The 23134-nt window shown below is 57.0% G+C and overlaps 1 protein-coding gene across 2 annotated transcripts in view; it reads left to right on the forward strand.

The window, feature by feature from the left end:
• APC2 (APC regulator of Wnt signaling pathway 2) overlaps positions 1 to 23134 on the forward strand; it is a 46714-nt gene that overhangs the window by 10146 nt on the left and 13434 nt on the right. The window contains exons 2-12 of one of the 2 annotated variants that reach the window (XM_073323878.2): positions 10032 to 10190; positions 11062 to 11152; positions 12773 to 12950; positions 13505 to 13613; positions 13883 to 13996; positions 14543 to 14620; positions 18926 to 19018; positions 20222 to 20606; positions 21728 to 21823; positions 22242 to 22381; positions 22859 to 22936. In XM_073323878.2, coding sequence (XP_073179979.2) covers positions 10032 to 10190; positions 11062 to 11152; positions 12773 to 12950; positions 13505 to 13613; positions 13883 to 13996; positions 14543 to 14620; positions 18926 to 19018; positions 20222 to 20606; positions 21728 to 21823; positions 22242 to 22381; positions 22859 to 22936 — 1521 coding nt within the window. The remainder of the gene's footprint in view (positions 1 to 10031; positions 10191 to 11061; positions 11153 to 12772; positions 12951 to 13504; positions 13614 to 13882; positions 13997 to 14542; positions 14621 to 18925; positions 19019 to 20221; positions 20607 to 21727; positions 21824 to 22241; positions 22382 to 22858; positions 22937 to 23134) is intronic. The other variant, XM_073323879.2, reaches the window with a different exon arrangement.

The following is a 23134-nucleotide window of genomic DNA, read 5'->3' on the forward strand; positions in this document are numbered from 1 at the left end:
TTAAGGGAAACAATCTACACCAACTCTAGAGTCGATGTTTCTCATTCTTTGAGCTGCTTCTCTCTCTGGGGCGTAGGCGTCTGCCAGTTGAAGGAGTTGCGGGAGCAAGGAGCTGATAGGCACAGGTCTCCTTGTGTGCTCACGAGCACCAGTGCAGAATGGATGTAGGTCTGATCTGATTGTGTGTTATGCTCTTTTTGATTGGTGTAAATGGCTGGGCCAGGTTGGGGCTATGAGGAATTGGGCCCAAGAGGTCAGGTGGTCAGCAGGGGTAAATTGTCATGTCTGCATTGATTTCAGGGAAGCAATGACCATTCACTCCAGCAAGGGAGCTGGGCTTAGATGTTCGATGAACAATATGTGATCTGGAGATGAGAGCTGTTTAAACAGATGCCGGGGGGGGAGGGGGGGTCAACTCATTTGATCTGATGAAGGGCTGGATAATTGGAAACAGGAGTGAGGGCATGCAGAAAGTCAGGGGAACAAGGAGCAAGGAAGGGAATGAAAGGTGGAAGGAGAAAAAGACAGAGCACAAGAGGAAAAGTGGAGGAGGGGTGGGGAAGGAGATACTAGACTGTGGGAGAGAGTGGGGATTAGAGGGTGTCCTATAGGAATTCCTCCCCCAGGCATAGTAGCATTCCCAGGGATGGAGTTTGTGGGGGATGGAGGAGCCGAGGCTGGGGAAATACTGCCAGCAGCCACACCCCATTCCCCTTCACAGCCGGGAACCTGGGGCACCTAAATAATTCATTTGCCCGCTGGAGCAGAAAGACAAATGCTGATTAAAGCAGCTGATGGAAAGGCTGGCTGGAGGGGGCTTTGTGTGCCATGGGCAAAGGGTGCGTGCAAGGTGTGGGTGGGGGCAGGGGGTGCTATTGCTTTCCTATTAAATCCTTCCTCGGAGGCAAACAAACCCATTGTGATGCTGTGATATTACAGAGGGCTGTCCCGCGGGGATCCTCTGCCACTTGCCCGGGTGCAGTCAGAGACGGGGATTGGATTTACTCTGTGGTGGAAATTCCACTGCTTTCTATTATTTGTTGTTGGTTTCTAATGCCCACGGGTGCTCTGAGCGCATCACTCAGACAAAGGGTCCCTGTGTCAAGGAGGGGAAATGTCCTCAACCTCCCCAATTTTCCTTTAATGTAAACGTCTTTATGATTTCCTGATTGGGTTTCTTAGCAACCCGCTTGCAGCCCTGTCTGCATCTGGCAATCAAACCCCATTAGCTGGAGGTCTAGAGGGTACAGCCTGACAGTCAGGAGACCTTAGTTTTAGTCTCAGTGTTGCCACTGGTGAATCACTTCCCCTCTCTGTGCCTCAGTTTCCCCATCTCTAAGGTGATGCTAATGATACCACCCTCCTTTGTAAGGTGCTGTGAGATCTAATGACTGGAAGCGCTATGTAATAGGCAGGTATTATCGGTGGAACTAGGAAATAGGCTGAAGTGGTTTTTACTCAGACCCATCTGCTTTATGTCAACCTGATGACCACTTGGCTAGATCCTGCTCTGAAGCTTGTGTGTGTAAAGTGAGGCATCAGCACTGGGCCTCTGCGCTTGGCCCTGTATAAATACAGAACAAAGACACAGTCTCTGCCCCAAAGAGTTAAACTGGGCTCTAGATCAGCATTCTTGGTTCTACTAATAGGTGGAGTTTTATATGCTCACATCCTTCTATTATGTGCATTACGGATGCGCCCAGAGCCTGTCAGGCATCAGAAGGCCATTGTGCTGGGAGCTGTATGTATGCGCAGTGAGAGACACTGCCCCGAAGAGCTTGCAACCTGAGTAAAGACTTTGATAAAAACTGCCCCAGTCCCTGAAGGTTTTGGGGAGCTTGTCCCGTTGCAAGGGAAGACGCTGGCTGATCGGCACCAGCCTTCTGCTTTTCACAACGCCGACCCTCGCTTTTTATTTCACCACAGACTGTTGATGTCTTGAGCTGGGCCCAGAAACCCAGGATGGAGCTGGAATTAACAAGCACGCTTGCATCTATATTTGATGGCATGGTCGAGAGCCCAGGAAAAGAAATTGAAAGCCTCTTTGCCTTTATATTCCGGCTGCTGGGATGCTATTGGCTGTCACCGTAGCAACCAGAGAGCCTTGGCCCGGCTGTGATTGGCTGGCCCCGTTGGCAGCATCTCCTTGGCTTTTCCTGATTGCCATGATTTATTCAGCATCGCCTGGGAATCGCCCACGACGCAAGATTCATGAGGCTTCAAAGAGCCGCGGAGCCTTTTGTCTCCCATTGGGGCTTGTCTCTTCTTTATTTATTTAGTGGGAAATCGGCTTGGCTCTGGTTTAAAGGAACCCTTGGCCCATTATCTCTGCCGAGTGGGGCCTGCGCAGGGTCTTGGCAGAGCTGGTGGAGGGGAGCCGGTTGGCTGGCTCGGGAAGGACATTGGGAAGAGGAAAAGGGAGGCCCAAAGTGCAATCAGACTGGGGAGGACCAGAAACTGTTGCCCTGCTGGGGGCAGTAGGGAAGATGTTTAAGGCACAGGAGTCGAGGACAGGACATTGGGTGCTTTGGCCCAGCTCTGGGAGGTGGGGAGCGAGGGAGGGCTGGGAGTCAGGACTCCTTGGTTCTCTTCTGGCTTGGAGAGGGAGAAAAGTCTGGTGGTTAGTGCAAAGGAGTCTGGGAGCCAGGACCCCTGGGTTGTGGTGAGGAGAGAGTGGGGAAGTGATTGAAGCATAGGACTCCTGCCTTGGAGCCTGATCTGTGCCTCGGTTTCCCCCTCTGTCACATGGGAATGATAACCTTTCCCCGCAGGACTGTTGTGAGGTTTAACTCATTGATGTCTGCAGAGCAGTTTGAAACCCTTGGGTCCTAAGTCAAGCAAGTTTGGGATTTTTCCACTGAAAGGGCTTTAAAACAGGAAAGGGTATTTTGACGGAGCAGAGATTTTGTGAAAAAAGCCTGTTTTCCTTGAATGTTTTTGGCCTTGAAACGTGGAGACAGACAGAAAAGAAACCAGGATATCTGAGTTTTGTGGAAGTATTTTTTTGCAGGGGAAAACCAGTGAATTTCCCCACCAGCTCTGGTCCTAAGGATTAAATGACTGACCACCTGGGTGACTCCAGGTGGGACGGTCTTGCATCCACTAACTGGTGAGAAGAGGAAGCCCCCTGCTCAGACCCAGACTAGCCCCATCCCTCCTGAAATCTCAGGTGGGTGAGACCTTGCGCAGTTTGCTGATGAGTAGGTGACAGTGTCCCATCCACAGAGTGCGTGAGTCTGTTACAGGCCCACCGAGGAGGGTTCGTTCTTGAGCTCAAGCTGAAGCTTGTGCTTTTAGGTCCCTGGATCAGCCCCTGGGGGGTCAGACACAAGGGCGTCCGTCGGGAGGGGTACTTGGCTTCTGCCTTGGCCCCACTACCAGGGGGCTTTCTGCAGCTGCTGGTGTTACTGCTTGGCTCTCTCGAATACCCCTCTCTAGAGCTTATCTGGAGCTTCTCAGCAGCAGATCTCAAGGTGCTTTACAAAGGAGGGTGGTTGCGTTACCCCATTTCACTGTGTACTGGTGCCACTCCGTGGGACAGGGTGTTGCGAGCATGGCTGTTAATCCTGCTGTGGCAGATAACGAAACTTCCCCTCAATCTAGTTAAATCCTGGCCCCTTCCCGCTGCCCCAAGGCATAGGGCAGGGCTGGTTCCTCACGTCCTCAGAGTACCCTCGCTCAGTGAAGTGCCAGGAGCCTGGGGAGTGGCTGTTACCTCCTTGTCCCCGGGCACGCGCTCGCACTCCACACCGGCAGCCCACGCGCTGTCTCCCTCCAGGGTGCCCGCTGGCACCCCGAGCCATGTGCACGCCCACGCGGAGGCACCCCTGCACAGTCAGAGCGGTGGGCACCCCTGCCCGCTGCTGCCCTGAGCCACGATCACACCCCGAGAGAGACTCCGGAAGGCACGCCCGCCGTGAGATGGGGCGGCTCGCGCCCGCATCCTGAAAGGCGCCCGTGCTCTGTGAGGCGTGGGCTAGCGCGCACACGCGTGTGCGGAGACACACGCGTGCTGACACGCTGGGACACAGACGCACGTGAGCTGCTGCCCACTCACCAGCCCTCTGGCAAGCGTAGACATTTAGCGGGCGCCGAGCGAGGAATGGGGAAGCTGCTGTTGTCCTTCTTGCTCTCACGCTGGCCTTGTGCGAGCTCTCCCAGGGTACCCAGCGCCGAAGCCAAGGGGCTGCAAGCAAACGTCGCGAGCTCGGGGGGCAGCTCAAAGCCCGACCCGTACAGCTCCCATCCTGATGCAAGGAGACTGGGTCACCCTGCAGTTCACATGGAGGACAATAAAGGACCCACTGTCTCCCCGTTCGCACTGGGAACCACTGGGTCCTGCACCCACATAAAAGTCTCTCGCAAGAGCCAGGGAGGCCGTGTGAAACCATCACAGCTACCACGGTAACCATCCCCCGGGGAAATACAGAGACAGAGTCCTGAGCAACCAGCATGATTATTAGTTATTCCTCTGTCCACTCGTAAGATCTGATCACCCTGGGCAACCGGGTGATGCCTTTGTCCCCGTTATCTGAGACCCCGGGGTGCGACCCTTCTGTCCGTTCCACACATGCATGACGGCTCTGCCTTTCCCGGCGCTTGTGCAAAGGTAATCGCAAAGGGCCGGGTTCTGATCCCACTTACACGGATGTAAATCCAGAGCGACTCTGTTGGGGCCAGCGTGGGTTTAAATCTATAGCAGGGAACAGACAGCTGGCCTAGGGTAGTTCATGCTGATGTCCTTTAAAGGGGCCACTGGGTTTTGGTGCCCAACTTGAGACACTGAGGCTGGATTTCCAAGGGCTCAGCACCCAAAGTGCAGCGCTCTTGGGAAAGTGTGGCCCTGTCTGGGGGGTGCTGAGCCCCTCTGAAAATTCTAGCCCTGGGATCTGAGTTTTAAGGGGTGCTGAGCACCCCCTGTTCCCATTGATGGGAGTTGGAGTGGTGAGTATTCAGCACCCCTGCTGAAAATCAGTCTATTAACCCCTCGGTGACTCCATTTACTCCCTTGTCATAGAGAGACAGTATCTTCCTACCTCCTAGCGGCTTACTGACCTGTGCAAAGTGCCCTGAGCGCCTCGGGGGCAGGTGACACAGGAATGCAGCTGGGGCGATGGTGAGCTCTTGGGGGCAGGGACTGTCTTTTTGTTTTGCCTTTGTACAGCGCCTAGCGCAGCACAGTCCGAGCCGTGGCTGGGGCTCCTGGCTGCTACCACAGGATAAATAATTAATCATAATAAATTATGACTGAAAGAAACATTCGCTCAGCTCTTGGTTTGACTGGCACATTGGACAGCAACACCTTGCCGTAGTCGGTCCCCGATCGAAGAGAGAGTGAGTGTGGGTGTCGATGTGTGTGTGTGTTGTATTTTAGGGTTCCATTTTTGTTCCGTTCAGTTCGGGGGTACCAGAGCAGCTCCCGGCTGCTCACATCTGTGATTCTGGTTCCAATCTAGGCTGTGCGAGAACCATCTGGTGGCTCATTGGTGGCACCGGGGTGAATGAGTCCTGATCTCGGTTGAGTTTCCAACGGATACATCACAAAGACCCAGTAGTGCCATTATCAATAAGGGCCAGATTTCCCTCAGTGCGGGAGGGGGATGCCCATTGTTCTCGGTGGGGGAGGGGAGAGATGGCCCATTGTTCTCAGTGTGGGAGGGAGGGATGCCCTTATTCTCAGTGAGGGAAGGGAATGCCCTATTGTTCTCAGTGGGGGAGGGGGGATACCGCATTGGTCTCAGGAGGGGAGGGAGGGATGCCCCATTGTTCTTGGTGGGGGAGGGGAGAGATTCCCTATTGTTCTCAGTGGGGGAGGGGGTACCCCATTGTTCTCAGTGGGAGCTGCTAACTGCTGAGCTTTTTTGAAAACCTGGCCCTAAGGGTCCCCTTTGGTGGCCCCCTCAGCAGAGGGCCAAAGGGCTGAATGGGGCAGCAGGAACCCAAACTTCCCCTTGGGCCCTGTCGGGGCCCCCTGGGGTTAGGATTGAGGCCCATTGGACTGGAGTGGGGGTACCTCACCTGCAACTCCTCCCCGCTGAGGGCTCCAGCCTTCCCCCGGGGCACCACCGAACCCCAGGCAGAGGGAGAGGGTTGCACCCTCAAAGGCAGCAGCAAAAAATATCCTGTGAGAGAATTTTAACCCATGCTCCAGTTGGGGAGGGAGGGGGGCTGCTTTCCTAGCCCCCGGGCAGCGTGTGAAGGAATGAGCACGCACGGCGCTCGCGCGTGGTAAACAAAGCCCAGCCGCCGACTCCGGTCAGATTGTGGCGATGCCGGGGCGGGCGGGGGGGGCTGCTAGGAAATTAGCTGAACACGGAAGCCACCCCCGGTGAACGAATGTCGATGCGGCACCTGGGATGGGGCCGAACATGCAGCGTTCACCAGGACATCGGACGCCCCCCAGCCTGCCGGGCAGGCCCTCGGGGTAACGAGTGGAAAGAGAGGCCGTCCAGGACGCCCTGGCCTGGAACACGGAGCCAGCGGGCCAGGAGAAGGAGGTGGGGGCAGCCCTGAGAGCTGGAGGTTAGAGGGGAGGGGGGGTAGCTGGGGGGTGGGATATGGGGGAGCAGAGGAGGGAGGGTGCAGGGGACTGCAGGAAGCTGGGACTGGATGACGGGGGGGATAATTGCCCTATTCTGGTCATTTCCTCCAAAGCACCTGGCCCCGGCCGCTGTCAGAAGACTGGAGACTGGGCCAGCCGGACCATTGGTCTGCTCCAGTGCGGCCTGCAGTGAGGGGGGTCTCTGATGAAACAGAGGGGGCTCAGCAAGATGGGCTGGGGGAAAAGGATCCTTTGTTGTTCCCTTCCAAAGGAAAAGAAAGCGAAAGGAGTGAGAGGGAGAGAGACCCAGGAGAAGACAGACGGACAAAGGGGAAGGCTAGGGGAGGAGGTGGGGGAGAGATAGCACCTCTGGGGGGCTTGTGCAGGGTGATCAAGGGTGAAGGAAGGAGGGGGATGGGGGACGCTTAGGAGTCAGCAGGGCCAGGGGTTGTAAGGGCCTGTCACTTGGAGGGCAGGTGGCTGGGCCTGGCTGATGAATTGCCAGCTCGGATTTAACCCTTTGAGTTCCCCTGGGTGTGCCGTTCTCTCTCTGGCTGGGGTTGGCTGTTCTTTGTGAACCTAGTCGGGGCATCTCACAGAAAATCAGGGTTGGAAGGGACCTCAGGAGGTCATCTAGTCCAACCCCCTGCTCAAAGCAGGACCAATCCCCAATTTTTGCCCCAGATCCCTAAATGGCCCCCTCACAACCCTGGGTTTAGCAGGCCAATGCTCAAACCACTGAGCTATCCCTCCCCCGCCCCCAATCTGGGCGGGGCGATCTGGGGGTGTCTTTTTGCTGTGTGTAGCAACTGGGGTGTGGGGGAGAGGAAATAAACACCAGGGTGTGGTTCAGAAATGGCCCCGAGGCCACAGGCTGAACCCGCTGCAGGGTTGGACTGTTACTCCTGGGTACTCCAGGGTTTTTCCTGAGCCTTCCCCTGCCAGACGGCAACTGTGTTGGCTGCGGGGTTGGGCTGGTGCCGCTGCCATGTCTAAAGGCCCCTTTACCCTCACAGAGCAGCCCTGCGGTGCTGTGCAAACCACCCCCCAAAGAGGCGATGCCAGGAGATGCCCAGCCCCTGCTTTGGGCATCACGAAGCCAGTGCGAGCGCCTGGCTAATGCATCATACAGCAAGTGATTGGCACTGGTGCCCCTCCCCGGTTTTCCAGCTCGGGGTCACGCTGCCAGCTCCTCCCCCTTGGGTGCCACGTGCCAGGCTTTGCCAGCGCAGCACTGCCTGGGAACAGGACGATTGCCTGGCACATTGCAGGGCCAGCTGACTCCTGCAAACCTGCGTCTCCTTGCATTAGCTTTTTGAGTGTGCTCAGCTCAGCTAATAGCAAATCCCCTCCCTAATAAGGGAAACTGGCTGGGCTAATGCTGCCTTGCAAATGCTTCTTTATGGCGCTAATGTTGTAATCCAGGGTGGGATTAGCTCCCCCACGCTGGCGCGGTTTTGGGAGCTCCTTTATCTGGGGTGAGAGCCACGCCGGCTGCCCCACCAGTCCCGACAGGCCCGGGAATGTCTGCCAGGGCAGCGGCAGGTTGGTGATGTGGGACGGGGGCCTCTGCTGCCGAGCTCTGAGCTGCCACATCCCGTGCCGGGAGACGGGGAGGGAAGAGCGAGAGGGGCCCTGCAGAGCAGAGAGGGCGCATGGGAATAACAGCACAGGCTAGGCCTGCGAAGCCAGCTGCTGTGAGAGCTGTTTCCATACCCCTCTGTCCTCGCCCCTGCGGCCTGTCTGCCAGCCCCCTGCTATCCCGGCCCTGGGCTCCCCACCCCAAGCTCTGCTGGTGCCCCTCAGTCCTGACCCACAGCCCTCTGCTATCCCAGCCCTGGGCTCCCCTCTCCAACCACTGCTGGCACCCCTCAGTCCTGACCCACAGCCCTCTGCTATCCCAGCCCTGGGCTCCCCTCTCCAACCACTGCTGGCACCCCTCAGTCCTGACCCACAGCCCTCTGCTATCCCAGCCCTGGGCTCTCCACAGCTCTGTCAATGTCCCTCAGTCCCACCTGACCCACAGCCTCTCTACTATCTCAGCCCTGGGCTTTGCCCCCTCATCCCCCACAATGCTACTGACCCTCAATCCCAACGTGAGCACCGCCTGGAGGGCCGAGTCCTACAAGCACCTCCCCATGCAGAGCTCCCCCTGACTTCAAAGGGAGCCGCGCTGCGGGATCAGAGGTGTGAAGCACCCTGAGGAAATAGAATCGAATTGGGTGCGTGGGTTTACACCCAACCGGCCCTTTCCAGCTGCAGTGTCCAAGTCCCGTCCCCCTTAACCCTCCTTGCAGCTGCAAACTCTTGGATTTGATCATCTATATGCGGCCAGGAGATTCTAGGAGCCCCTCTGGGGCCTGTGCTGTTTTTCAGTCAGCCACTAGGAGGTGCTGGAAAGTTTTCATCCCATCAAAGGGAAGCCCTTGGGATCCAGCCGCCCTGCTCCCACCCAACCACACTGAGTGTCCCCCGTTGGAGCCTCCAGCCAGGGCGGGTGTTTCTGGTTGAGCGGGTGGGTGTGGGGTGCGGGGAGTGGGTGCTGGTCACTGCAGCAGGTGCACTGTCCGAGGCCAAGGGGAATCCCGGGAGCCGAGCGTGTCCTTCCAGGGGGAAAGGCAGGAGAGACCCAAAGGAGCCATGACCTGATCTGAGGATCCCCTCGGCTGGGGCCTGCTGCTCTCTGAGCCCCGGCAGCTCCGTCACCCCCCGGCAGGATCCTTGCCCAGGAGCTTCGTCCAGCAAATGCTGCGGAGAACAAAGTGGACGGGCGGGCAGGCTGCGGGCGCATGGACAGAGATACTGGTGGGGGAGATGGGCAGAGAGCTGCAGCAGATGGGGAGAAGGTCGGCTGGTGAGATAGGAGTGAGAGAAGACATGGTCCCTAGAAGGATGCAGGGTAACGTGAGCTCACTGGGCAGGTCCTAAGGGCAGCGTGGCTCAGTGGGTCGGGTGCTGCCGTTTCCAGCTCTGCTCCTGGCTGGCAGGGTGACCCTGGGCACATCACCCCCCACCCCTGTTCCCCTCCGCCTGTGGCACTGAGCACACCGGCCTGGGCTGCAGGTCTGGGGCCAGTTCTCAGCCCTGCGGCCGACTCCCTGGGTGACCTCGGACAAGTCGCTGACTCTCTTTGGGCCTGAGGTCCCCAATTGACAGGTAGGACTATTAACCCTGCCTTGGTCTGTCTTAGACCGGGTCAGGGACTGGCTCTCCGGACAGCACCCTGGGGCCCCCATTTCTTGCTATGGTACTTCTCTGGCCCCCCCTTACCTAGGATCTGAGCCCCTGCCCATCTGCAATGGATTTCTCCCGTTAGCCAGCACTGAATCAGGACCTGCAAACCCCCCCGCCCCCCGTGCACAAGCCTCCGGTGCTTCTGCTGAATGGGGCTCAAGCTGGATACTGCTAGAACACACCTACTAACAGGGCACTCCAGGGCGCAGGGGGTCCCTGCCGGGGACGGCGCACCCACGACTCTCTCTTTCCCCAGGCGCTGGAGGAGCTGAAGATGTCTGGCTCCATAGCATCCTATGACCAGCTGGTGCGGCAAGTGGAGGCGCTGAAGAAGGAGAACACCCATCTGCGCAGGGAGCTGGAGGACAACTCCAGCCACCTCTCCAAGCTAGAGAATGAGACCTCGGACATGAAGGTGAAGGCGCTGCCGGCCCCAGGGCCCAGCCCTCTCTCCCGGCCCTTGCTGAGCAAATCACCCAACGCCCTGCAGCAGGGTGGGGTGGCGAGTTTTCATCTGGGTTTCCTGGAGAGGGAGGGAGGCCTAGTGGGCGGAGCGCAAGGCAGGAAGCTGGGAAGTCCAGTGTTCTGACCCCCTGCTCTGCTTTTGGTCACGTTCTGCTCGGATTTACACCCTGGCTAGGCAGTGAATTTGGCCTTTCCATGCCTCAGTTTCCCCACCTGGAGCTAAGACTCTTTTTCCCTTCTCCCCCCTCCCCCCAAAAGGGTTAATCAGGTCCTCTCTGTACTAGAGCTCATTGGGGCATGTATTTAATGTTCTCCCACTCCCCCCCCGGCAGCTTGTGCTTCAGTCAGAGCATAGGGAGAGCAGTAGGAGCTGAGCGCATTCGCGATCCCCCCCGTTGTGTCCCCCCCCTCCGCTGGCCTGGCTGGAGTGATACCAGCTGAGATGTTGACTTTGCCTCTCGTTCCCCTGCTGCTGGGAAGAGCTGGTGAAAGGGGCTGAGCTAGGAGCCCTGGAAATGGATGTTCTTGGCCCATCCCCTGGGCCCGTACGTGTAACCCACACGCTTGTGGTGGTGTGTTCCTCACTGCTGGTGCCTAGTCCAGGCGTAGCAGCCGGTGGGCCTGCGCCGGCCATGGCTAGTGCAGGCGGGGGTTTGATCCCTGCTGTTGACAGTCCCCCCAGGAGCGCAGCCAGCCTGCCCTGCGGGGATCCCCCTTGGGAGTGAGAGGGGAGCCCCATCTCTGTGGCCCATCTGCATCTTGGCTTCTCTGCAGGGGCCTGGCTGGCTTGACTCATTCACACTGTGTTCCCTGTTTGTTAGGAAGTCCTGAAGCACCTTCAGGGCAAACTGGAGCAAGAGGCCCGGGTCATGGTGTCCTCCGGGCAGACGGAGGTCCTGGACCAGCTGAAAGGTGAGTGAGCCCAAAGAAGTGACCCGTCCAGTGAGGTGAGGGCAGGTGGGGTTCTGTTCTGCACAAGGGGAGTCCTGCAGAGCTTATGGTGGCCGGTGGGGTGATGCAGCAAGAAGCCCAGAACCTGGGGGCTGGAGGCAACATGGAAAGTAAATTGTCCTTGATCCAAGAAACAAAAAGGCCAGTGTTCTGCATGGCGGAGAGGACTGGGGCCAGGACTCCGGGGTTCTAGTCCCAGCGCAGATGGGGGAGTTGTGCTTAGTGGTTAGAGCAGGGTCCTGGGGGTTATCAGTCCTGGATTCTGTTGCTACCACTGGGAGGGGAGTAGGGTCTAGCGGATGGGCTGCTGGGTTGGGACTCGGGAGATCTGGGTTCTTTTCCCAGCTCTTCCACTGACTCCCTGTGTGACCTTGGAGAAGGTCGTGATCCTTACTATGCATCAGGCTCTATTTAACTTTACACACATGGAAGTCGCATGCTGAAAGGGTGGGAGGGAGAAAGGATTTCTAACCCTAGACTGCTCATTTAATAATAGGAATTTAGGGCCAATGATCCATTGGCTCCTTCGATGCACCTGTCGGCCCTGATCCTGCAAACACCTACCTGTGTGCTTGAAACACATGAGCAGTTTCATTTGCTTCAATGGAGCTACTCTGCTTTGCACTATCTGAGGAACTGCCCCCAGGACTGGCCCTAGACCAAATGGCGAACCCCGCCTTCGGCGGACCCCGCCTCCATTTGAATACCTTCTTTCTTATTGCATTTGCAGCCCATTTCGCGACTTTGATGCACGATTTACATGCGTGATTCATCCCTGTCTTATAAGACGATAAATTTGTCTGATAGCATGAATAATTACAGATTTACAGATCCTAACAACAAAAACAGCACCCCCTGAGTCCGGCACCCCCCAAGCCTGGCACCTCAGGGGCCCCTTAATCCAGCTCTGTTCCTCCCCCATCCCCAGTGCCAAGGGAGTCCCTGGCAGAGCCAGCCAGAATCCTGTTCAGACACAGCTGTGCGGTTCCCCTCCCAGCGTGAGCAGAGCATGAAGAGGTGCTGGCCCACTTAACTCCCCTTAACTCTGCCCACGTCCATCTGATCCATGAGCAGCCTTCACTTTGCTGGGAAATGCATGTGGCGTATCGGGGCAGCATATTATAATAAGCTAGCGCTCCCCACTCCCACCATGCTGAGTTTGCTGGTGTGGCCGGGACCAGACTGTGCGATAAGCTGGGTATGGAACCATGTAACAACCAGGGGCTCGATTCACTGCCCCACCTATGACCCGGTGTGTGGGATTCACCCCAGGGGGAAAGGAGGGGCAGAGACTGTGTGAGCTGTCACCAGGCCCTGGGGCTTCTGATGGAGCTGAGGATGCAGCTTGAAGTGGCTGCTGGCTGGGACAGCGTAGCCTGGGTTCCCCACCCTCTCCTGAGGCTGGCCTGGCCGGCTGCTGGATGCTGGCAGAGGTTGTTTTGAGGGTGCCTTGCAATGCTACAACCGTCCTCTCGGGGAGCAGCGATCCAGGGCCGGGTCAAGACCTGGGGGCCTCTGGCAAGGCTCAGTCCCGCTGTTTCTCTGACCACCGTCCACACAAGGTTCTTGCTGCCTCCCCAGCTCTGCAGATGGACATCACCAGCCTCTACAACCTGAAGTTCCAGCCTCCCGCCCTGGTGCCTGAGCTCGCCTGCCCCGAGAGCAGCCCCCTGCACTCAGCTGCTCCCCAGAAGAAGGACAGCATGGGGGAGCTGAGTCGGGCCACCATCAGGCTGCTGGAGGAGCTGGACAGAGAGAGGTAAACTTACACACCCGCCTGCCTGTCTCCGTATACCCATATACCTCCGTCTGTCTGCCTCTCCCCTGGCACACCTGTCTGCCTGCCTGGCCTCTTACATATCCATCTGTCTGTCCCCCTACACATCCCTCTGTCTGTCTGTCTGCCTTTCCCCCTGTGCACCCACCTGTCTGTCTGTCCCCCTGCACACCCCTGTGTCTGTCTGTCTGTCTCTCTCCATCTTGCCCCCATCCCCACAGTGTCTGAGCCCTAGCTCACCAGGTGGCTAAGGGACCCCTTTGCTGCTCCCATTACCCAGCGTTCTGCCCATCACCTTGCTGTGTGCCCCTGCCTGGGACGCTCCCAGGGCCCTTAGCCAGCCCTTGAGTTTGGCTCAGTGTGGGGAGAGCCTGGTGAAGAGGCTCCTAGAGGATTTATCCCTCTCCTGTCGCTCTTCCCCCTCCTCACGAGGGTTTTGGCTGGGCCTGGGGTTGGGTTGGTGTCAGCACTGGGGGTGGGGTCCATGGAGTGGGGCGTCCATGACTGCCCGCCCTCTACCCCGTCCCCTTCTCCAGGTGTTTCCTGCTGAGCGAGATTGAGAAGGAGGAGAAGGAGAAGCTCTGGTACTACACACAGCTGCAGAGCCTCTCCACGCGCCTGGACGAGCTACCGCACGTGGAGACGGTGAGTTCCTGGTCCCAGGGACCAGCCCGAGACCTGAGCCGACCGGGATCCCTCCTCTGCCAGGCGTACCTGGGTGCTGGGAGGTCCCAGGGGCTCAAGGGGTGTTGAGGACTCAGCCCAAGACCTGAGCGAATCCCCTGTCCCGAAGGATGCGCTTTGCCCCGTGGGATACGCCTCCCGTAGAGAATATCCTGTGCTGGGGGAGAGCGGGGCCAGGCGGGCTGCTGGGATCCCGCCCCTCATGCCCTGCCTTTCCTCCCGGCTCCCAGTTCTCTATGCAGATGGATCTGATCCGACAGCAGCTAGAGTTCGAGGCCCAGCACATCCGCTCGCTCATGGAGGAGCGCTTCGGGACGACCGACGAGATGGTGCAGAGGGCTCAGGTCAGGGCAGGGGAGCTGCTCCCTTCCTGCGGGTTATTTCCCTTCAGCCTCCCCCCTCTTCCCCCAGTAATGCAGCCCCCCCTTTGCAAAACCAAGTAACGGGAGGGATCAGACTGCAAAGCCCTCCCCCCAAAGCTGGGCAGTGTGTGTCTTGGGGGGCAGGGGGAGAGTAGTGGATCAGGAAGCAACAACCCTCCCAAAAATATGGGCAATGGGAGGCATTGGGGGAGATCAGGCTGTCCCCCATCACCTCAGAAATATGGGTAGTTAGTGCAACCCCCCTACCCACACAGCCGGACAATAGGGGGTGGGTAGGAATCAGGATCATGTTCTACCATGGGGGGAGAGGAGGAGTAGCTCATCTGGGAAAAGGCTGCCCGCCCTTCCCTTTGTCCCCCTTTCCCACCTAGTGGCCGAGCCTGCCTCTCTTTTAGGCCCCGTGCTGCCTGATCCCGTCCCCTCACGGGACACGGCTGAGAGGCATTGGGTCGGGGGGGCGGGGCGGGGGGGCTGGTGATTGCTGATTCTGTGGTTAAATCCCCGCAGATCCGAGCGTCCCGCCTGGAGCAGATCGACAAGGAGCTGATGGAGGCTCAGGACCAGGTGCAGATGTCGGAGCCGCAGGTAACGGGGCAGGAGCCGAGTCCACTGGGCCTCGGGCTGCAGCCCCCGCGGGAGGGGGGCATGGTGCTAACCTCGCAAGGTGGGGGGGGATGGTGCAGTTAGGGCCGCCTGTTCCACAGAGAGCTGCAGAGTCCCTGTCCTGTGCGTGCAATGCCACTGTGCACCCCCCCACGGTGTCACACCCAGCCGTCTACACCGCGAGTGTCGCTCATTCGCCGGCATGCACAGCATCACCCACAGGCGTGCACACCTGCACATTCACCCCTGCGCTCCAGACTCATGTGCACACTTACGTGTGGGCTCGCACACTTGCATCTGCCATTTGTAGTCACCCACAAACTCCCCTGCACTGACCCATTGCACGTGCACCCAATGGGGGCGTGTGCTTGCAAACACAGGCATGCACTCCCCCGCCCCACAACTGTCCAGGTGTGCCCGTTCTCCACCTGCACACCCCCCTCATTGCACCAAGGCGGGGGAGACCTCCCCTTGCACACACACCCCAGGCCCAGGTCGCTCTCTCTCTCTCAGAGTGGGAATGCTGGAGGAGGCTGCTTGGCATGGGGGTGAGAATGGTGCTAGAGGCAGGCGGGTCGCCGAGGCCTCCCCGCCCCACTGAGCGGGAGGCCTTTGTGTGTCTCGGGCACCATGAAATGGGCAGTTGCCATGGCGACGAGAAGTAGGCCATGAGGGGAGATGCTGGCAGGCCCCGCATTGGATTCTGCAGAGCTGTCGCAGGGTCATCTGCGTCCAGTGGCTGAGCCTGCCCCCATGCTGGGAGTCAGGAGCGGGTGGGGGTGGGGGCGGGGCAGATGCGTCCCAGGCCCCGGCATTAGTCCCACTGCTCCCCAGGCTGGATGTGTGTCACTGACCCCACGGATCTAACGCAGTCCTCAGCAAAGGCCACTGACTGCGAATATCCTGCCCGAACTGCACAAAACTACCACGGCATTCTGTGAAAAAACCCTGTCTCTGAACACTCCAGTCATACGAAAGTACAAGAGTATTATTTAAAACCCACATTAATGTTCAAATCGTAATGGTTCACTATTATGGAGGTAGTAACGGTGCTAACACCGTATTTTAAAAGCTGCTGTAAGATTAAAATGCTGCAGTGTTGTTTCTAAAATCCTGCAGCAGAACTGAAATGCGACAGCATTATTCTCCCAAAGATACTAAACAATACTGAATTAAAAATGCGACAGCATAATAAGGAAAATACCGTGATTGTAGGAATAAAATTAACTACATACATTTTTAAATGTACAGTATTATCAAAAATACTATCCTGTTAAAAAGGGGAAAACATTTCAGTTTTTATGAAAAATACTAAATGATAAGAAAAATACTTCAAAATTGTTCAAGAAAAATACTTGCAGTATTTTAAAAAAAATACTACAGTATTATCAAAAACACTATCCTATTAAAAGGGGGAAAACATTTCAGGTTTTATGAAAAATACTAAACGGTAAGAAAAATACCTGCAGCATTTAAAAAAATACTACAGTATTTTCAAAAATACTATCCTATTAAAAGGGGGAAAACATTTCAGGTTTTATTAGAAATATTAAACGATAAGAAAAATACTAAATGATAAGAAAAATACTGCAGCATTTAAACAAAATACTACAGTATTATTAAATAGTACAGCCCTTTAAAAATACTTCAGCATTATAAGGGGAAATGCCATGGTTTTATTAACTATATTACGTAATAAGAAAAATACTCTATCATTGGTAAAGAAAAAATACCTGCCGCTGTACAATAAAAGCTTTGGCTTTTGTATTAAAAATACTAGAGGGTTATAAAGAAAAATACTGTCGTGCTAGGAAATAATACTACCATATTGTTTCAAAGATACTGCAGTATTATTTAACACCCCACACAGGTTTATAATAAAAATAGTATTTTTAAACAAAAATACTACAAGATAAGAACCCTACAATGTTATTAAAAATACTGAGGTATTCTACAGTGAGAATCCTGAATCCTTAATCCTTCAGTAATATGGCAGGAAGCTGTAGTGTTTTGGGTAATTACTGCATAATACTGTAGCATTTTTCTAAGGGTTAAGTGCCCAGGGTTTAAACCCAGAGGCCATATATGAAATCTGGGCCCTATTAAAATGAATAGGAGTTTTGCCATTGACTTCAGGGGGATCAGAATTCCGCCCTAGGGTTTCATTAACATCTGAACTGGGTTTAAAAAGCCAGAGGTCATGGGATTCCTACTCTGGGCTCCCAACAGGCACTGGTGAGCTCTCTTCTGCCTTCTGGGACGGAGATTAAATAAGTACAGAGACAAATTATTTTGCCCCGAGCCTTTCTCTGCCCCAAGAAATCGATAGCAGAACTGGCTGTGAATTTCTCCCTTAACCCCATGCAAAGCCGAAGCGCAGCAGGGCTTGGAACTAAGCCCTGGGAAGATGGAGAGGTTTAGAGTCAGTAAGACAATTATCGCACTGTTGGCTAAAAAGGGGATTTGTCCTGGAAAGAGAAATAAGCCAAAGCGCTCAGTCCTGAGGCCTTGAATCCCTGGGCAATACATATTTTATTACATATATCTGCAATAAGGCCGGTCGGTAGTGAGGAAGGATAGGCCCGTGCTTAGGCTGTTTGCCCTACGACTCAGGAAAGCTGGGTTTAATTCCTGCCTCTGCTACAGACTGTGTGTGTGACCTTGGGCAAGACACTTAGCATCTTTCTGCCTCAGTTTCCCATCTGTGCAATGGAGACAGTATTGCTGCCCTGTCTCACAGGGTGGCTTTGAGGTGCTCAGATACTATGGGATTGGGGCTGTCTAAGTACTTTGAGAGAGAGGGTTTAAAATAATTTAATATGGGCTGATTGAGGACCAAGGACGGAGTGGGAGTTGTGTCACTAAGGATGGTGGTAGAAAGATGGACTGGCCCTTCTACATGTAGTCAGAGGCCATTTCCTCCACTATGCAAGGAGGGTTGCCGGCCCTCCAGGACTGCCCTGGAGTCTCCAGGCATTAAAGAGTAATCTTTCATTTAAGAGGTCATGTGATGAAACCTCCAGGAATATGTCCAACCAAAACTGGCCACCCTAATTGCAAGGCCTAGCAAAACACTGTGCGGCGAAGATGCTGGAGCTTGCATTGGCCTCATAGGAAAATCCATGTGGCATATTAACACAGTCACCTGGCATCCCTGCAACCCGGCACCCCGTTCACTGACACCTTCAGTTCAGTATCCCTCCTTTTAGCGCCGGCTCTGGAGGCTGGAAGTCTCTGTTCCACCCCGGGACTGAGCTGGAGGGGCGCAATCCTGCTCCCATTGAAGTCAACGGGACTTCTGCTCTTGCTGGGTGCTGCCCCAGGGCTAGAACAGGGGCTGCAGGCCCCAGTTCAGAAAGCACCAAGTCCCATGAAAGCCAAAGGGATTTTAAGTGAGTGCTCAAGTGTTTTGCTGAATCGAGGTCTCAGTGAGCACAGCCTGCTCCCAAACGTCTCTCCATTGCTGAGCCCAGTTATGTGACGCTGAGGGGGTCCCATGTACGCCTCCTCCCATCCCAGCCTCTGCTGCTTTGGGGCCTATCTGTGGCCCCTCTGCCCCCTGGAAGGCGACTGGAACTTTGCTGGGTGTCTTTCTGGAGCACCCTTGGAGCTGAGAGCAGGTCTGGACAGAGCCAGCGTCCCGTAGCAATTCCCAGAGAGTCTGCTTGCCTGGAATGAGCCACTGATGGGGTGGTATTATTGAGGCGGGTAGATTGGCCTCCTCAGAAGAAATGGGTTTTGCTGCCAGCCTCACACGGAGCAGAACTGGGTCTCATGTGTATCTAAGGGTGTGAAAACTGGTGTGACACATGCCTCCAGCGTACAAGTCCCTGTCACGCCCTATGCTGACCTTTAAGGTGTGGAACCCACTGATCAGTGTGTCCCGGGTCCCCCTCCATGTCCGATCCACAGGGGATGTGAGTCTGTCACTGCCCCAGCTACAGACACTGGGTCTTCAGTTCCAGCTGCAGAGACTCCTGTAGTTAGCTCTGGTTGTCATCCACCTTACGCTCCCTCTGCGTCTGGCCCACTGAGTAGAGTTAACTGGGGTGTAATTTACACTCTGAGAGGGCAAATTGCACCAAGACTCGCCCCTGATCTGGGCTCTGTGTGTGCCTGATGCAGGAGACAGACAGAGAGACAGGGACAAGCAGACCGGGAGAGGAGAATAAAATCACACCACCCTGCAGGGGCTAGTCAGAGCCAGCCAGCCCAACACTGCAGCTGCAGGGGTGTGCTCTGTACAGGTCACAAGTTCTTAGACGTCCCCCTGCTCTGTTCTTGTAGCTGTGTGGGAAGCTGTCTGGCATGGAAGGGGATGGGAGCCTGGACATCCCGACACATCCCGAGGAGGGAGGGAGCCACCTCAGCAACAATAAGGTAACGAGAATCCCCATCCCTTGGGCATTTGACGGAGGAAACACAGACGCTCGCTGGAGATGAGCAAATCGAGTTCTTCCCCGGCTCCGAATGGCTCCAGTCAGTGTTGTGTAGCAGATAGGGCATTGGGCCCAGAGCTTCTGTTGCCACCTCTGCTGCTTACCTGCTGGGTGACCATGGGCGAGTCACTGCCCCGCTCCGTGCCTCAGTTTCCCCTCCTGCCCTTGGTCTATTGTTGCATCTTTGGCTATTTACACAAGAAATGTGAAATGAAGGAACCCCACAGGTGCAACAGGGTCCAGATAACCACATGCGCTGACTAGGTACAACTTGCCAGACTTAGCTGCATTCACACCTCACTGCTCTGACAGGGTTCTGGTGGCTTCAGGGACACAGAAGACAGTGAGTGCCAGCAGCAGGCATGCGACCTATTTAAAGGGATGCTACCCAGTTCGTACACACGTCTATTCAGATCATGCACTCTGACCCCAGTATTTGATTCGACATTTCCCCCAGCACCGTTCGGGGGGGGGAGGGGGTCTCATGTTGCTTCTTGGTTTAATTGCACTAGGAAAGGGCTTGAGATTTAGGTCCTCACGCAAGCAGGGAGCCTGATTCTGTTCCTGTGTTACTTGTACACCAGTGTAAACCCACCAACTTCAGTGGGGTCAAGCGTGATTTCCACTGAGGTGAGTTAGAGGAGAATCAGGCCCAAGGTGCTGAGAAGGTTAGAGGACATTCGTTGTGTGATCTTGGGCGAGTCAGGTAGCCTCCCCTCTCTGTGCCCCAGTTCCTCACACCTAAAGGATTAACCCCTGCCCCAGGCTTGTCCCCAGGTGACCAGAGGTGGCTGGCAGCTGCTGAGTGAAATTGAACTGTCTCTTGTCTGTTTCACTTTGCCCACCATTGAATGGACCCCAGTGGTCCCCAAACTTTTTACCTTGTGCCCCCCCCTTACCCCTGTCCGCACACCCCCTCCCTGGAGCTGAGTAAGGGGGCTGGGGGCGGGGGCAGGGCCAGGAGCGGAGCTGGGTGGTGCTCCCTCCCCGCCCCCCTGAACATTCCTCCATGCCCGCCTAGGGGGGCACGCCCCACAGTTTGGGGACCTCTGCACTTGAGGGAACGGTGCAGCAGGATTTGTGCTGGGGGGGGGCTGGCCAGGGTGGGGTGCAGTGTAACCCACTGAGTGCTTGTGCTCTGCAGGTGGAAGTGGTCTTCTGGCTCCTGTCCATGCTGGCCACCCGGGACAAGGACGACATGTCCCGCACCCTGCTGGCCATGTCCAGCTCGCAGGAGAGCTGCCTGGCCATGCGCAAGTCCGGCTGCCTCCCACTCCTCATCCAGATCCTGCACGACGCGGACAGGGCGCCGGGAGGCCCCCAGAGCCCCGGCAGCGGCAAGGACTCCCGCATGCGGGCCAACGCCGCCCTGCACAACATCGTCTTCTCGCAGCCCGACGAGGGCCAGGCCAAGAAGGAGATGCGGGCGCTGCATGTGCTGGAACAGATCCGCTCCTACTCGGAGACCTGCTGGGACTGGCTGCAGATGCAGAGCAAAGACGGGGGCCAGGGCGCCGAGGGCAGCGCCGGTAGGGAAGGGTGACGCTGGCTCCAGCAGGGGCACCAGGGCCTGCTGCTCCCAGCGGAGTGGCGGGGGGGACACAGGGAGCAGGGGACACCTGACCGTGATGCTTCTGCCTGGAGAGAGCATGTGTCTGCGGGGGTAGGGAGGGGGCGGGTTGCAAGCATGTCTGTGCATGCACAGATGGGTGCATGTGTGACTGCCTGCTGGTGTGCCGCTGAGTGTGTGTCTGTGTGTGTGCACGCACGGTGTGTCTTGGGGTGTAGGTGTGTGTCAGTGTGCAACTGAGTGCGTGTGCGTGCACATGGTGTGCGTTGGGGCGTGTGTGTCGGTGTGGGCACTTGGGGTGTGTCAGGGTGTGTGTGTGAACAGGTGTGTCGGGGTGTGTGTGAATGAACATGGTGTGAATGTGTGTGTGTGTGCACGGTGTGTGTCAGGGTGTGTGTGTGCACACAGTGTGTGTTGGGGGTGTGTGTGTCGCTGTGCAGCTGAGTGTGTGGTGGATGTGTGCATGGTGTGTGTCAGGGTGTGTGTGCGTCGGGGTGTGTGTGTGCACATGGTGTGTGTTGGGTGTCTGTGTGTGTTGGTGTGCAGCTGGGTGTGTGTACACATGGTGTGTGTTGGTGTGCAGCTCAGTGTGCGGGGGTGGGTGTGTGCACAGTGTGCAGCTGAGTGTGTGTGTGCGTGCATGGTGTGTGTTGGGTGCATGTGTGTGTCTGCACGTGGTGTGCATCGGGGGTGTCGGTGTGCAGCTGAGTGTGTGCACTACAGGTGTGTGCGTGCGGGGGTCACTGCACGTGTGTGATTGTGAGTGAAGGCGTGTGTGCAGGCATGGCTACACACAGGTGTGTGAGGTGCACACGCATGGTGGAGGGGTGCTGGGAGCACGCGCAGGGCCTGGTTAAGCACAGGTGTCTCTCCCCTGGTTCTGATCCCCGGGCGGACTGGCCATACGGAGTCTGTTGGTCCAGTTAGCAAAACAGATCCTCTCTGATGGGAAAACAGCCCCGTCCCCTCCTGCCTGGCTGGGATTTGGGGATCCCGACGGCTAATGGATCCGGGCATCTCTGATCCATGGCTGGGCTGGGATCTTGCGTGGCCCGTTGCTCACCTCCGCTCTCCTTGCAGTGCCAGTGCCCATCGAGCCGCAGATCTGCCAGGCCACCTGTGCCATCATGAAGCTCTCCTTCGACGAGGAGTACAGGCGGGCCATGAACGAGCTGGGTAAGCCCCGCGCGGCCCCGGGAGGGGGGAAAGCTTGCAAGAGGGATCTGGGCTCTGCTCCCCCATCCCCAGGTGGACAGGGAGTGCAGAGGACGCTACTCAATGGGTTAGAGTCCCTGGGGGCTGCTGTGCCCCATGCCATGGGCAGAGCAAGCCCCTCCTGCATGGCACAGCCTGGCAGTGGGGTGGGTGCCTGAGGGGAACACATGGGAGGGGGCTGGGAATACAGCACCCTGGCTCCTTTTCAATGGGACCCCCCAGCTCCACCCCCTTGCTGACAAACTAGCGGAGTCCAGGCATGAGGTATTGGCACAAAGAGGAGCGTGGGGCGGGGGGGGAGGGGGTTGACCCCCCGCAGTGCCTGGCTGGGCCCGTCCATCTCTGTAACCCCCCCACCCACACCCGGATTGTCCCCCAGGTGGTCTCCAGGCCGTGGCTGAGCTGCTGCAGGTGGATTATGAGATGCACAAAATGACCAGCGACCCCCTCAACCTGGTGCTGAGGAGATACGCGGGCATGGCGCTGACCAACCTCACCTTCGGGGACGTGGTGAACAAGGTGCGGGGGGTGGGGGGAATGGAGGCCCAGGGGCTGGGGGACTTGGGAAGGTGATGGGAGGAGGGAGGGAGGTCAGGGGCCCCAGGGTTGGGGTGTGGGGGGAGGGGATATAAAGGCTCAGGGGAGTGGAGGGAGGGGAGTGAGGACCCAGGGGCAGGGACTGGGAAGCAGAGACCTGGGGGTGAGGGCGGGACAGGGGGGTTAGGGGAATGCAGCCAGAGCAGGGGTCCTGGTGCGGATGCGACTGATGAAGGGGCCTGGAGAGTAGAGGGAGAAGTCAGGGAAGGGGATCAGATGGGGTGGGGTCTCGGAAGGGGCCTGGGAGCAGTGATCTCAGCTGGCTCTAAGCTGCAGGGAGTTGGGTGACCCAGCTGTGGTCCCTTCCAGCGCTGGCAGGGGCTCTGGGGCCCCCGTGGGCTGCACTGGAGGGTGAGAGTGTGCAGGATCTGACCCCACAACATCTCTTCCCCTTGGCAGGCGACTCTGTCCTCCCGCCGGGGCTGCATGCAGGCCATTGTGGCCCAGCTGGCCTCCGAGAGCGAGGAGCTGCACCAGGTAGGCGGACACTGGCTCCCCCAGGGCTGTTGCAGACGCCTGGGGGGTCGTGCCCATGTGCACTGAGCCATGGCATACACCTGGGCTGGCTACTGACTGCTGCACAGGGCCTGGGTTATTCCAGGCCCCCTCGTGCCTTGGGGGCACTCACACAGAGTGGGGTGCCTGGCTAGGGGAGATGACTCTGGATACCCCATG

Source organism: Lepidochelys kempii, chromosome 25, assembly GCF_965140285.1.
Source record: "Lepidochelys kempii isolate rLepKem1 chromosome 25, rLepKem1.hap1, whole genome shotgun sequence".
Classification (NCBI taxonomy): domain Eukaryota; kingdom Metazoa; phylum Chordata; order Testudines; family Cheloniidae; genus Lepidochelys; species Lepidochelys kempii.